This window comes from Giraffa tippelskirchi, chromosome 12 (genome assembly GCF_054371585.1).
Source record: "Giraffa tippelskirchi isolate mGirTip1 chromosome 12, T2T-mGirTip1v1.2.pri, whole genome shotgun sequence".
NCBI classification, from domain to species: Eukaryota; Metazoa; Chordata; class Mammalia; order Artiodactyla; family Giraffidae; genus Giraffa; species Giraffa tippelskirchi.
The window spans coordinates 140,364,583-140,379,878 of record NC_137286.1 but is presented as its reverse complement, the minus strand read 5'-3'; the positions used below and the strand labels follow the sequence as shown (position 1 = coordinate 140,379,878).

At 38.7% G+C, this 15,296-nt stretch overlaps 1 protein-coding gene across 26 annotated transcripts in view; it reads right to left on the bottom strand.

Annotated features, from left to right (window-relative positions):
- Positions 1 to 15,296, bottom strand: part of PCCA (propionyl-CoA carboxylase subunit alpha) — a 409,555-nt gene that overhangs the window by 167,639 nt on the left and 226,620 nt on the right. For all 26 annotated transcript variants that reach the window (XM_081548961.1, XM_081548973.1, XM_081548977.1 and 23 more), the window contains 2 exons: positions 13,102 to 13,170; positions 11,332 to 11,407 (listed from right to left, as the gene is read on the bottom strand). In XM_081548961.1, the coding sequence (XP_081405087.1) occupies positions 11,332 to 11,407; positions 13,102 to 13,170 (145 nt within the window). The remainder of the gene's footprint in view (positions 1 to 11,331; positions 11,408 to 13,101; positions 13,171 to 15,296) is intronic.

Genomic DNA, 15,296 nt, shown 5'->3' with positions numbered 1-15,296 from the left:
TCCTTTCTTCCTCCAGTTAAATAAACATAATACTGTCTACTTTATATGCACCATATTCTGTATTTAAGCTTTACTAGCTTTTCTGTGATAGTCTCATGCTGGTATAAATTTTCTTGCCCTCTGTGAGGCCAATGCCAGAATTGTTGGCACTGGGCTCTGTCTTCAGTAAAATACAACTTTCAGAAACAGTTAATGATAATCTGACCAAAAATAAGATGATTTACTGATGCCAGCGATCAATTCAAGACCACGACAGCTCCAAATTTAAAATGCACGCAGTTTTACAGGATAAATGATGTTGTAGTTCAATCCCATATTCAAAGCTGAAAAAGAGGTGATTTTTTAAAATGTAACTCAAAGGAAACATCAGCAAATATTAATTTATGTTTTGGACATCAAAGAACAGAGACGTTCAACCACACAAATGAAGCATGGACTTTTAAAATTTTTTCTACTTGATTAGTAAATAGAGCATGAAAACATAGACTTTTACGTTGCTAATAATGTTTTAGGGATAAAATTAATACGCAAGAGCACTTTCCCTTTAACGTTCCCTGAATAAAATACGACACATTACTATGTAATATTACATATTACTAGTCATTATCTGTTATCCTTTCCTAAGGACCAAGGCAAGACAAGGGTTAATGGCAGACAACCAAAATCCAGATCCCACAACCGACTGCTCCAAAAACTCCTCTATATTAATTAATTCTAAAGTCAATTAAGGGACTAATAAACAATTAAATCTAAAAACTCAAAAGATCAGATAAAGGATAAAAAGCACACGACTGCTAAAAGATACCCTACATATTTGAAAGTTACCATTTTGTACTTAGGTTTACTTTCCATGTTCCAGTTAAGACAATGCCCGTTATATAAGCTGGTCCTGTTGAAACAATAAGCGGATAGTTGAGGTGCCCTCAGGCTTAGTTTTACAACTCTAACGATATTATTAATCACATACTCATACAAATTATGACTGTGAGATGTGGACTGGGAATTGAGGATGACCTCTGCCAAAGTTCACGGGGTCCCATCTGTATGCGAAATCATGACCAGGCCACAGAAGAGAGGACCCCCAGGAGCAGCCTTCTCCTGACTACCTGCTGCTTCCAAAACACGGGCCAGACATGAGCTGCACTCACTGCCAGGATCAAACAGAGGCCAAAAGCCATTGCTTATTTCATGGGGGCTCAGAAATTAACTTTAACCAAATTACATCTTTGTTCTAAAGAAGCTTTATCTTAACAAAAGCTCACAATCGGCTCCAGAAAAAAAAAAAAAAAATCATTTGAACAACTAGTTATCAAACTAAACAGCAAACTACCTACTGTTCTTCATAAAACAGTTTTCTAAGCCCTCAATCCTTTAGAATTAGTCAGATGAATGATATATAAGTACGTATCGCAAATGCGTCTCCATTTTTATTCCTTAAAGGTTAGCTTTGGGAGGAGGGCAGCGCATGCTCCCCTTTACTTTTTTTTTAAATCTTTCATTTTGGAATACTTTCAGAACTACAGAAAATTCGCAAAAATAGTACAAAAGTATATACATCCTTCACCCAGATTCTCCAATGTTAACATCTGACCCCCTCTATTAGTTTTGTCATTCTTTGTTTCTCTTGTGTACACACACACAATTTCTTTTTTCTTAAACATTTGAGGCTAAGCTGCAGGTAAATCTCTCTAAATATCTCAGGGTACATCTCCTAAAACCACGCCGAGTCTCTTCTGTAATCACAGCACAATGACCAAACCTAAAAATTAACACTGACAATAGTATCATCATTTCATCTGCAGACTTGATTCAAATTCCACCAGTTGTCCTATTTATGACCTTTTCTACGAAAGGAAAACACTTTTTTCTGGTTCAGGAGCTAATCCAGGATCACATGTCGCATTTAATTGTCATGTGTCCTTGGTTTCCTTTGATGTAGATAAGTTGATCCGTTTTTGTGTTTCTTGACCTTGACACTTTGGAAGAGTACAAGCCATTTATATTGTACACTTTCTTTCAGTTTGGTTTGCCTGATGTTTCCTCATGATTATATTCATGTTACACATTTTTGGCCAGAATAGCACAGAAAGAATGTGGACTTTTCAGTGCATCAAACCAAGAGGCGCAGGCTGCTGATTTGTTCCATTACCAGTGATATTAGTTTTAACCATTTGGGCAAGTTTCAAGGTTTATCCATTTTAAAGGTACTATTTCTCCCATTTTAATTAATTAGTATCATCTGAAGAGATATTATAAATTAAACAAATACCTGCCTCTCATCATATTTTCATCCACTAAATTTTAACATCAATCACTGATGATTCACCCAAACAATCTGGTGCTTGCCGAGTACTGATTTTTCTACACTTGTTAGTTAAAAATCTACCGTAAGGAAGAGCTGTGCATCCCACCCTCATTTACTTTTTCTATTGTGCCAGTATAAGCTCATCGACTCTTCATTTCATGGATTTTAATCTATTTCTAGCATTATTCATTTTGTTGCTGAGGTTTTCCCAGAATTGCCAGCAGAAGCCCCTGAAAGCTGGTTCCTGGGTGGTTTTTTTTTTGGCATATCCTCATTTCTTGAGCCACTTGATTCCATTCTTATATAAGATCTCTCAGGCTCATCTTCTACTCTTTCTGAAAGCAGCCATTGTACCAAGGAGTGCAGGTTCCGTTTGTGCAAGGACGGATCTGGGTGCATGGTGTGCTCGATGCTATGGGTGTCAGTGCTTGCATGACCTCTCAGCAGGCCAGCAGTTCTCAATCACTGGGCAAGATTTTCCCCTCAGGGGACATAAGGCAATGTCTGGAAGTCCATGATTGTCACAACTGAGGAGATAGTACTGAAATTTAGTGGGGAGAGGCCAAGGATGCTGATAAACATCCTACAATGCATATACGGGACAGCCCCACTCCACAACACATATCTGCTACCCCAGACACCAGTGATGCTGAAGTTGAGAAATCCTGAGCTAGAGAGTACATATATATATATACACACACACACAAATGTCCTCCTCCAGGGGATCTTCCTAACCCAGGGATCAAACCCTGGTCTCCCCGCACTGCAGGCGGATTCTGTACTGTCTGTGCCTTAATATTACAGTCATTACATCTAATTCATTTAGTGTAAGATTCTAGAAGTGGATTAATTTGATGGGAGGGGAAGAAGGTAAGAAAGCAAGGAGAGAGACAGAGAGACACAGAGATAGAGACTGAGAGACGTAGAGCGATATACACACACACACACAATTACAGATGCAGTAACATGTATTTATTTATTTTTCAATCTATGTTAAAAACTATGAAGTCACACTGAACTTCCAGCTCAGCACTGCAGGGTTCATTCCACGCTTTTGCATTCCCACATCTGTAACTCCTTTCTCTGACAATGAGAAACTTGGCTCCTCTTATCCACAATACATATATTTATTTCCTCAATCCCAGAATATACATCAACTGGTTTCAGAGCTGCTAACCCACGAACTAAGAAAAATAAACCTACTAACTAGAGCTTAATGTTTGTTTAGACGTATTTTATCTCTACCTTGAGGGTATCCAGTAAAAATACCATTAAAAGTTATTTAGATTCGCTTTCCCCCCTCTTCTCTCCTTCAGCATGATTGTATTATTCATACAGTCCTGTCCATCTGTTTGCTTGGATTTCACTTTGAGTTTTTCCCCCAGAACATTAATGATTTTAGGTATTCATTTTTAAATATTAAGATGGATCTACAGGTCAGAATTATACAAAACTGTATAATCAAAGAAGTCTTTCCCTTTCATCCCATGTACTAATACTATTTCCTGTCCCCTAATCATTTCCACCAGACCGTCCCACCACCTCCTACAAAAATGTCATCTTACTAGTCCTGGCCTTGCATGTGTGTGGGTGTTTTCAAAACAGAGCAGATACGTTTATATATTCTTATTTCTTCTAGCTGTCTGCCAATCTCTCTTTTCCCTTCCTTCCCTTAGTAAGAGAAGCGTTATGCTTTAGCTGAGGATATGGCCACCTTGCTATCATCTACATCTCCCATCTTCCTAGCACCTAGGTATGACCACCTAGACTCACCCCTAATAGCACAGGAGCAGAAATAGAGGGTACTTTCTGGGTTATGCCCTGAAAATCAGTGAGCGTGAACTCTCCTGCTCCTGCTATCTTCCTGCTGAGCCTGGGTGAGAGGCATGAAAAGCAGCTGCTTTGGGCCCTAAAATGAGAACCATCTGCTGTGATCCTGGAGTCACCCTACTGACCCTTGACACCTCCCTTCTCGACTGTTACCTGGGAGAGAAACTGAACTGTATCTTTCTCTGTATCTTTGATTCTGTACCAACTGCTTAGACTGACGTTAACTACGAAAGGCCATCAGGTGGGGAGAAGACACTGCACACCAGGAAATGGAGACAACAGTGAAGCACGAGGAAAGGGGGCCTGAGAGAGTGGTGTGAACGAGGCCGCGGAGTCCACGAAGAGGCAACGGGAAGACACGAAGGCAGGGGAGTGATCTCTGGGTTTGTCCTTTGTACACCCATCCACTAAAGAGTGGATTGGTGCGGTAACGAGGACTTATGGAGAACCCATTCAGGAAGCGACAGCTCTCGTCTGTGATACTGAGTGTTGGCTTGGGACTCCAGGGCCAGAGGACAGTAAGGAGAATCAAAACTTAATCAGACGAAGTGTTCAGACCCTCAGAATGCATTTGAGACCCCTTTTCTGAGCCCAAGTGCTCACCATCGGAACTTTGCATTCACCACCAGAAAAGCAAACTTTTCTGTGCATCCCTCATCCTCAGAACCTCAGAAGACTCAACCCCACCCTCCCTAGACACCCACTCCCTCTTTTCCGGGCTAGTCCACACCTGGTGAGACCACTGCTCCGGGATTGATTTGTCCACCACAGATCCAGCATCCTCATAGGATGTTCCACTCATCTCCTTACTGGCCAGCTGCTCAGTTGTGTCCAACTCTTTGCGACCCCATGGACTGTAGCCCACCAAGCTCTTCTGTCTGTGGAATTTTCCAAGCAAGAATGCTGGACTGGGTTGCCATTTCCTTCTCCAACCCACCTCCTTGCATCACCTGAAATCCTCAACGCCCTCAGGGACCTCACTTCTCCAGCAACCCTCACTGCCACTTCCAAAACATCACCTCTTCTAATCCTCAGAGAAACTTCTGTTTCCTTGAGGTTCATTTTATCTGGTCAGGAAAGCTTCTCAATTATCTATCATCTCTCAACATCCTTGGCACAATGCACTATTCACTAAAGAATTCACATTACCTAACTCTTGACCTTTCCTCTGGTCCTAAGTCATATCACCCATGTGGATGATCCATGCAACATTAGCTCAGCTCAGTTCTCAGGATCGCCTCTCAAATAATCTATTCTTCCACTTTAGCCACCTAGTCCCATAATCACACCCCGAAATTACCTAATGTTTAGTAACTGAGCCACTTTCAAAGTCACCAATTCAAAATACGTGGACATCACTGGCCAACTGTAACCCCCAACTTTCCAGCTTATTTCCCAAGTGCCTTCCCTGGGCCAGTACTGAAACCTCCAATCTAGAATGTGAGATGTTCTATGTCAATTGCCCCTGCCTCTTCTGAGGAGTTAATGTTATGACATAGAAAGAGGGCGAGAAAATAGAGATAAAAACTTTGAATGGATCATATTAGGGCTAAAAAAAAAAAAAAATGGTTAAAAACACAATGTGGGGAAAAACTGGAGAAATTCCCATATGGACAGTACATTAGATGATATTATGCTGCTGATATTATGAACTGATGCCAATTTTCTTTGATGAGATAATGGTATTCTGTGGTTTTACAGGAATATAATCTTACCCTTAAGGTACATTCTGAAGTATTTAGGAGTGATGTGTCAGGATGCCTGCAACTTTCTGTCAAATAGTTCAGGAAACAAACAGGAGAGAAGGGGGTGGAGGAGGGAGAAGATGAATAAACGGAGAGATGAGGAAAAAAGCAAACACAGAAAGGCTTAACAATTAACCTACATGAAGAGTGTACCAATGTGCAAAGTACTATCCATTCACCTTTCCTCTGGGTTTGAAAAATACCTAGAATTAAAACATCTGGGGCAATACCTAAAATTAAAAGAAAACCCTCTTCTGAGCTAAAAGAAGTTTTACATATATATATATAAACATAAAATATATATATACATATATATATTTCAATATGATGTATAATTATTCTCTATGCTTATTCAAACATAACTGAAGGACGGGAAGATTTTAACTAAATGTTTGCACTATGCATTACTCTCCAAACTGCTTCTCTATTTTAGTAACATATACAGCTATCACAATTGCACAGTATTTTATTGTGAAGATTTGTCCATTGAGTGGACACTGAGGCTGGTCAGAATTCTGGCTACTACAAACAAGGCTGCTGTAAATGTCCTTGTAAACAGCATCTCACAATTCAGTCTTTTAACACTACAGGGCAGATTCCCCAAAATGGAACAGTGAGATGAAAGGGCATCTACTTTTAACATCTAGCGCTCGATTATTTTCCCAAAAGAAAAGAGCAAGTTACACACTTCAGGGATGCATGCCTCAGTGTGTCCATAGCCTTTGTTTCTCCAACATGGTGAGTCCCCAGTCTTTTTAAACATGTTGCTGTTCTGAGGAGTCGTTTTAAGGAAGCACAAGTAAAATATTCTCAAGAGAGGCTCCTAGGAGTCCCAAAGTACTCACATTACTTTCAAAGGACAAAAAGGGAGATGTGTAAAAAGACAGATACCCTCTTCTCTGATTTCCCATTGTTTTGGCACCTATGAATTTACATTACACTTATCTTATGAATTTTCCATCAAATTATACAAGAAACTCTTTGAAATACAGACAGTATCTCTCTCTCATTCCTTCACTCAGTAAACAAATATTTATTAATCACCTACCATGTGTCAGGAACTGCTTAGCACTAGTAATAACACAAGTAAACATGATAAACACCACCAGTGCCCTCATGGACCTAATACTCTTATGGGAAAATCCAAAAGCTTAATTGCATAACCGATACTTTAATTACAGTTACGGTAAATGCTTTGAAAAAGAAGAACACGGTGCAATGAAAGCAAGTAACTCAGCACACAATACTAGGAATGGCCTAAAACAGGCTTTCAATATGGCTTACTAATGGTTTAATACAGTTCACATAACACCAACTGATTGATAATGATTGATGACATACAGTTTTTAAACCTGTGCTTTTACAGTTGTAATGAGAAGAGAAATAAAAGAAGATGGGAACTAAAGTTCCTGAACTCCATAAGCCAGCACCGTGCAAATACCGTTTACATACCTAACGCTACTTAGTCTTCATCACTAGTTCATAAGGCAGAGACTCACACCCCATTCCTTAAATGCAGACTGTGAGATTCAGAGACACAAAATTTAGGTACTAAACTCAAGAGACATAAAACTCAGATGCTAAACGGTATCTAGGACACAGTATGAATCCAAGGCTTCTGCTTTCTTTCTATTCTATCACAGTGAATCAAAGGTAGAAATTTCAGTCGAAGCCTGGAAAAATGTATCTGCATAATAAAATATATTTTGCTTTACACGTGGTACATTTAAACTTCCGAGAATAGCAGTAAGCCTACTTTGTATTTAAGTCACTTAGTTTAAAAATATAGTAACTTGCATGCCTCCATATAAAGTGTAGGAAGCAAATTAGTGGAAAATTTAAAAATTCATTTAAAAATAAAACATGAAGGACTTCCCTGGTGGTTCAGTGGCCAAGAATCTGCCTGCCAATGCAGCAGACAGGGGTTCAATCTCTGGTTTGGAAAGATTCCACATGCCACAGGGCAACTAAGCCCATGTGCCACAACTACTGAAGCCCATGTGGTCTAGAGCTTGTGCTCTGAAACAAGGAAAAACCACCAAAATGAGAAGCCCCTGAGCCACAACTAGAGAGTAGCCCCTGCTCACTGGCAACTAGAAAAAGCCCACGCACAGCAATGAAAATTCAGCTCAGTCAGAAAATAAATCAATTAAAAATTTAAACATGAAAATGTATTCTGCAAATATAAAAGAATATTCCTTTCAGAAGCCAGCCATAGTGGGAAAAAAAACTTACGTGTGACCAATACTAATTTAATATTTTGACAAACTGCCCATGTGGCATGCCACTGTTTTACAATATCAAAGTTCAACAGAGATGTGATATGACAAACTATTCTTACACAGACTATTTCGACTTCATGAATTCACCATTCAAGCTCATTATAATGAAACCTAAATTACTTTGCCAACAAAGGTGCATCTAGTAAAGGCTATGGTTTTTCCAGTAGTCATGAATGGATGTGAGAGTTGGACTGTAAAGAACGCTGAGCGCCAAAGAATTGATGCTTTTGAACTGGGGTGTTGGAGAAGACTCTTGAGAGTCCCTTGGACTGCAAGAGATCCAACCAGTCCATCCTAATGGAGATTGGTCCTGGGTGTTCATTGGAAGGACTGATGTTGAAGCTGAAACTCCAAGACTTTGGCCACCTGATGTGAAGAGCTGACTCGCTGGAAAAGACCCTGATGCTGGGAAAAATTGAGGGCAGGAGGAGAAGGGGACGACAGAGGATGAGATGGTTGGATGGCATCACGGACTCAATGGACATGAGTTTGGGTAAACTCCGGGAGTTGGTGATGGACAGGGAGGCCTGGCATGCTGCAGTCCATGGGGTCGCAGAGTCGGACACAACTGAGAGATTGAACTGAACTGAAATTAACCACCATCTTAAAATATCTGCCTGCCAATGCAGGAGATACAGGTTCGATCCCTGGGTTAGGAAGATCCCTTGTAGAAGGAAATGGCAACCCACTCCAGTATTCTTGCTTGGGAAATTCTGTGGACAGAGGAGCCTGGCAGGCAACAGTCCATGAGGTCTCAAAGAGTCAGGCATGACTTAGCAACTAAAACAACAACAACAGTTTAACAACCATAATAAAAATGCAATTATAGAGCAGGAATGCAGGTGTCGGGGGAATATATAGAAAACTCATACAAATACTTTAAAGTCCTCTGGGAATAATCTTGCCAAGTACCTTGATTATATCTATGTATCGCTTCCCTTGTGGCTCAGCTAGTCAAGAATCCACCTGCAATGTGGAAGACCTGGGTTCGATCCCTGGGTTGGGAAGATCCCCTGGAGAAGGGAATGGCTACCCACTCCAGTATTCTGGCCTGGAAAATTCCATGGACAGTATAGTCCATGGGGTTGCAAAGAGTTGGACACGACTGAGCGACTTTCACTTACTTATGTATAGTTAAACACATACAAACACATGCACACACCCAAATTGGATGTGTCTCTCAAACATGAACTAGAATAATTTTGTGGCAATATTATTTCTGTAGCACAACAGACCTCTCAAGGCTGACTTAACCAATGTACAGAGAAAATATGCATCTGCTGCTTATGGTAGAACATAGTAGAGTTATAAAACCAGCAAACACTATACCATTAGGGCTAAAAAGGAGCTAGGGAATTAGCTAGAAAGAATGTGAAGGGAATTTTTCAAATTCTTAGAAGCTCTGAATATTGATGGCACTGTTAACAATCACAACTAGGTTCACTGGAGAGCTTTCCTTCTACATATGGAGGTGAATCACCAGTACATGAGACTAGATACAATCACTGTCACTTACTAGCTAACAAATGGGAAGAAAAGAGGGTGATAGTAAAAGGGAAGGGAGGGAAGACAGTCCTGCTGCTATAACAAGAGAAAAGCTGGAAGAGAAAACATGAGAGTGAGTGATGGCTGAATGACTTATCTGCCAACAGACAAAAATTAGCAGGACAAAGTAGATGTGTAAAAACAGTCAGTAAATTGTCCTGGGCTGCTACTGGACAGTTGTCCAGACTGTTCACTGCACAAAGGCACTTGGTCAAGGGGCAAAGTAAAGGTTTGACCTGCTCCACTGCTAAGCTGGGCTTTGTGTCTCAGGGCTGGAGACACCCAGAGAACAGAGCACTTTCTCTAATTCACATGAAGTTGCAGTCACTTGTCAAGACATATGACTGACAGGCTGTGTCCACTCTGATGGAGGTTTTTTGAAATTGTATGAAAGCTACACACAGGCTTGAGGAAGACTGTGTACTCCACCACCGTCATATTCCATCACCATTCCATCGCTTCAGCCTCCAAAATTCGGCCTCCCAGCCTCACTGCCATATATAGTGAATCACCAGAAAAGAGCCAAACTATATAGCCAGTCTTTCTCATGGATGTTCTTGTGGCCGTGAAATACACTCAGTCGTGTCCGACTCTTTGTGGCCCCATGGACATTAGCCCACCAGGCCCCTCTGTCCATGGAATTCTCCAGTTAAGGATATGGAATGGGTTGCCATTTCCTTCTGCAAGGGATCTTCCCGACCCAGGGACTGAACGTGGGTCTCCCGCATTGCAGGCAGACTCTTTACTGACTGAGCCACTAGGGAAGATCAGTGTTACTATAGCAGAATGCTAGATAAGATGAAGCAGAATGCTAGAGAAGATGAAAGATGTTCTTAGACCCACACAATTTATTCATAATTCAAAGTGAACTCATATTTCACACTTTAAATTTGATATGAAAGTCCATTATTCTGAAGTTGATGATAATTTATGTTAGCCTAAACTAAAATGATCCTTTTCATTACTAATGAAAGTTGCTAATAAAATTTATCCTGTAATTTGCTCCTTAAGGGGAATAAGTATAACTTTAATTATTTAAATTTAATGGCTGCTCCTAACACCATTATCACCACACACCCTGAAGGCTTGCAGGATCACACTTGGTTACGCATTCTGTATGTACATGAGGTAAGAGAATGGCATTTGCTAGAAAATATTTTACAATTTGCTCTAATTCAGAGAAGCAAAGAGCTATTCCCTCTACTCTTATAGTAGTCAAATATGGGTCACTATGTTTTAATCTCCATATGTTTTTAAGTTTCATATTTCAAAACAATGCAAACAAAAAAAAAACACAGACAGCAATAGACAAAACTGTTGAACTGTACTTGACAATAAGAGACTCCAGAATGAAGAGTACTAAATGTTCATCCAGGAGAGGTCATAAATGATAAGTTCAATTAAATAAGTTCATTTCAGATATAGATGTAAAGTACAGGATTGTTACAGAAAATGAAATACCTATTCTTAATTAGTATGTCAGCTTAATCCAAGCTTTTCTTATTTCTACTTAAACGCGTAGTAAGCAAATGTTCTGTTGAATTCTCTACTTAATAAACCTTCGTGCTGTTTTCTAGTATGAGAATCCAGGTATAATAACATAACCTCGAGTGTTTGTTTTTACCTCGAATAACGTAATTATCCAGGGCATCCTCCATTCTCTTTAGTGCTTCTGTCCTATCAGAACCATACGTGATGAGCTAAAAGCAAGCAAACAAACAAACATTTATATAGACAGGTAGAGATCAATGTACCCATAAGTCAAACATCTCATCCTAGTAAAAGTTAAAATATTTCATAACACATTTCCAGAATATATTTTGAAATTTAATTCACTCAGTTGTTAGTACAAACTGTCAATTAAGATTTTTTCAACTAAACAAATATCAGAAACCAGCTATTTCAGACTTTTCTCCTAGATTTCACTATTACAGAAAAGAGTTATTTGAGATAAACCAAAATGTAACAAAAACAAGCATAAAAAAATCTGAAAGGAAAGCTATCCAAACTGTCAACATTTAGGATGGGATGAATATAAACATCTAGAATAGCAGAGGATTAGGCAAGATTTGTTTTTTCTCTCCCTTCAAGTATGACACCCTGAATAGCTAACTTAACGCATAATAGAGCACAGAGGCAAAGGGTTCCTGTGTTAGAAAAACAGAAAACCTTACTGTTCTGTATGATTTGGGGCCTGTTTATGTGTGCTAGACCTTATACAAACTGTCAATAGGAACTTAACTATTCATAAAATAATTTTCTGGTTATTACATTAGACAATCTGTAGTTGGCAAGTTTTTGGTACATTTAATTAGCTCTTCCCTATCAAGTCAGGTTGAAAATTAATTTTCAGGTCATTTTTCTGAACAGCAATGTAATTTACCTAAGAATGAAACCATGTATCTATAATATTTTTTATGTATTTTTTATTTTAATTAAATAGTGTTTCTCCAACAAAATACCTAAAGTTCATTTTAACAATATTAGTGTAAAAACTTAAGTGAAAAAAAGAAAAATGAAAAAATGGGTTGTTTACTACAACCACATAAAGAAGTACACTTGGAAGAAAAAAAAAACCATCTTAAGAAACAGAGTTGGGAATTCCCTCATGGTCCAGTGGTTGGAACCCAGTGCTCTCACTGCCAGGGCTTGGGTTCAATCCCTGGTTGGAGAACTAAGATCCCACAAACTGAGCAGCAAGGTCAAAAAAAAAAAAAAAGAAAAGAAATAGGGGTTTCAACACAGGTCTATCGCTTTAGGAAAAAAACCCAAAACATTCTAAATAAAATCCAGTTTCAACCACTAGAGTCAGAATTTTACATTCTGTAAGATTCAAAAATGTTAAAAGATCTAAAATTTTAAGTGGACTGGTTAATTTATTCTGGAAAGTCAAATTTCAAAAAGACATCTCATAGTCTTACATAAAATTTAATTATGCTAAATCTACGTAAATTACTGATTCATAAAAACCGAAGCGACAAGGTGAAAAGTCCTCTTAACAAACACAGCCTATTACCTCAACTCCTTGATATCATCCCGTCATTCATACTTTCATCTCGGCAATGCTCACAACTGGTCAAGAAACAATGTAATTCCTTCTCTCTGTACTGGGCTAGCTTGCTGCCACTGGTTAGAGAAGTTTGTTACTGTGGGGCTTGGGGTGACAGTGTGATCAGACTGGGGAGGAGTGAGTATTGCCAACTAACATGATGCTGAAATTTCTCTTAAGAGAAAGAAAAGCTGCCCAGCTTTCTCTTTTCCATCGGTGGCCCTAGCTATGTGTTTAATTACAGCACATGATTCAGGTAAAGGCCCCGTTCCAGACTTTTTAATTATATATGTCCACTGTCATTTCAGAAGAAAACTGAAAGGAACCGTTAAGAGTCGAACTAACTTTCGAGATCATCGGATCATAATAAATGCTAATATCACTTCCTGGTTGAATGCCGCTGTCAACTCGGACCTGGGAGAAAGAAAAGAAAAGAGAGTTCATAGTGTGAAGCTATTTTTCTAACAACAAATTTAATTTCCATGAGGCAGATGGATAATTTTAATCTCAAATAATATTTCTGCTTCCAGGAAGTAGAAAAACAATCTAAAAACATAGATCAAATTATCTTTATCTGTTATTGCACAGCTCAAGTATATATTTTTGTTAATCCACTAAAGGAAGGAACTAAGAAAGAGCAAAAAAAGAAAAAAACTTTCTCCATCACTATAGTGGGATGTGTTTGGAGCAATTTGAGGGTGTCTTCTAGCTGAAAGCAGAGCAGGAGTCTTCTGGGCATTCCAGTGTGGTCCCCAGCCAAGCCATGCATCAGGACTCGGAGCTCTGCTCGTCAGCTCCATAGGAATGCTGGTCCTGTGGCTTTCATCTCCGTAACACTTTCCTTTTCTGCCTCACCCTCTCAACTGTAAAACGCTTTTTTTTTTTTCTGTTACTGTCAGTCCCCTGAGAATTTAATGTTTACACAGCTTTTCTCACGGCTTTGCTTTGTAAGGACACAGCCCCAATTAGAGTTCTGATTTTGCCATTTTCATAGGAGGGGAAAAAAAAGCACAAGTTCAAAATATTCTTTTGAAGAACCTGATTGCTGTTAACCAGCCAACAAGTTAGTTAGTACATCGCTGAGTCTTGTTTTCATCTCCCTGTTTGATACCAGCACTAAGGCACAAAGGTTAGCCATGTAAAACTTTCAAATGAGCAGTTGCTGAGGATGAAATATTTATTTAATTATTGTACTGAAGTTTTGGAATCTGAAGTATTTAAAAGCTAATCAAAACAGTCGAGACAGTTAAGCATGTCCTAGGGGTCTTGAGGATAGAAGGATTTAATGGAAGCTGCTAGAACAGCAGGACTTTGATGCCCAACATGGTAAAGGGGTGGGAAGAGAAGAGGCAAATTCACAGAGCTCTTCACCTGTGGGAAGAAGCCTGCCTAATAAACAGCCACTCATCTGTCTGCAGCAAGGCAGAAAAAGGTCAACACAGCGGCTGTTAGGCCTTTAATATTTTAATTTAGGCAATTATCAAGGGACCACATGTAGACCCTCTTGTCTAGGATATCCACATGAGAGTTCGATGATGGCTTTATTAAACGGTGACATCAAAAGATAAGCCATGGTTTCATTCTCTTAAAACAAAAAAAAAATCATACTACTGTTATCCTCTTTGTAAGGTTTAGGAAGATAACATTAGCATGTACCCAGAGTGCTTTTATTTATATACTTGTAAAAATGTCATGCAAAAATATAGATATTTATATTTGCATTCACATTCATATAGAAAAACCTTCATTCTAAAGGAAAGTCATTCAGCACAGTTAAAACATGTATTTGGCTTTCTTATTTTCTGAAAACACACTTCAGGGCATAAGTTGAAGCTTATGAAATTCACAGTGTTTATAAAAACTAGGAAAGAATTAATAGGGCAGCTGTAAAAGCAATAATATCATAATCTGCCTACTGGCCACATTTAAATAGCCCCAAAGTGACAACTAGTGGATCAAGTTACGTAATAGAAAAGACATCTCGGAAGTTGCATTTTTTAAATTTTAGTAGCAAACTGTTAAGGAGCTGATTTTAACAGCATGAATTATTTAAAACCATAGCATGCTTGTTTAAAATTGAGACTGGTACAAGTATTAAAACTTTTGACTTTAAACATATGCTACCATTTGCTACATAAACTGCTACAAAACTAGTGTGAAACTTTGATGTTCAATCCACTGGTAAAATAATAGACAATAAAAAGCATTTATTACATTCTCCTATAGTTTATAACTTAAATTTTTAGTTACTTTGAATAACACCATCCTAAAAGTTAAGTTACCTCGGGCTCTTAGATACAACTGTGTCTTTGTTATTTACTAAAATTATTATCACAGAAGTTACATCATTTCCATTTAAAACTATATATGGTAAAATAAAGATGTATTACATATAATCAACAAATATCTTCGTATAAGCAAATCGGCATTTCCGATTTAAAACCATAACAGAACATGAAAACTCTGATCTATAATTTACTGTTTATGCAGCTTTTTCCCAAGTGATAGTCAGCTTTTTTAAAGTGTTCTAACAATGAATT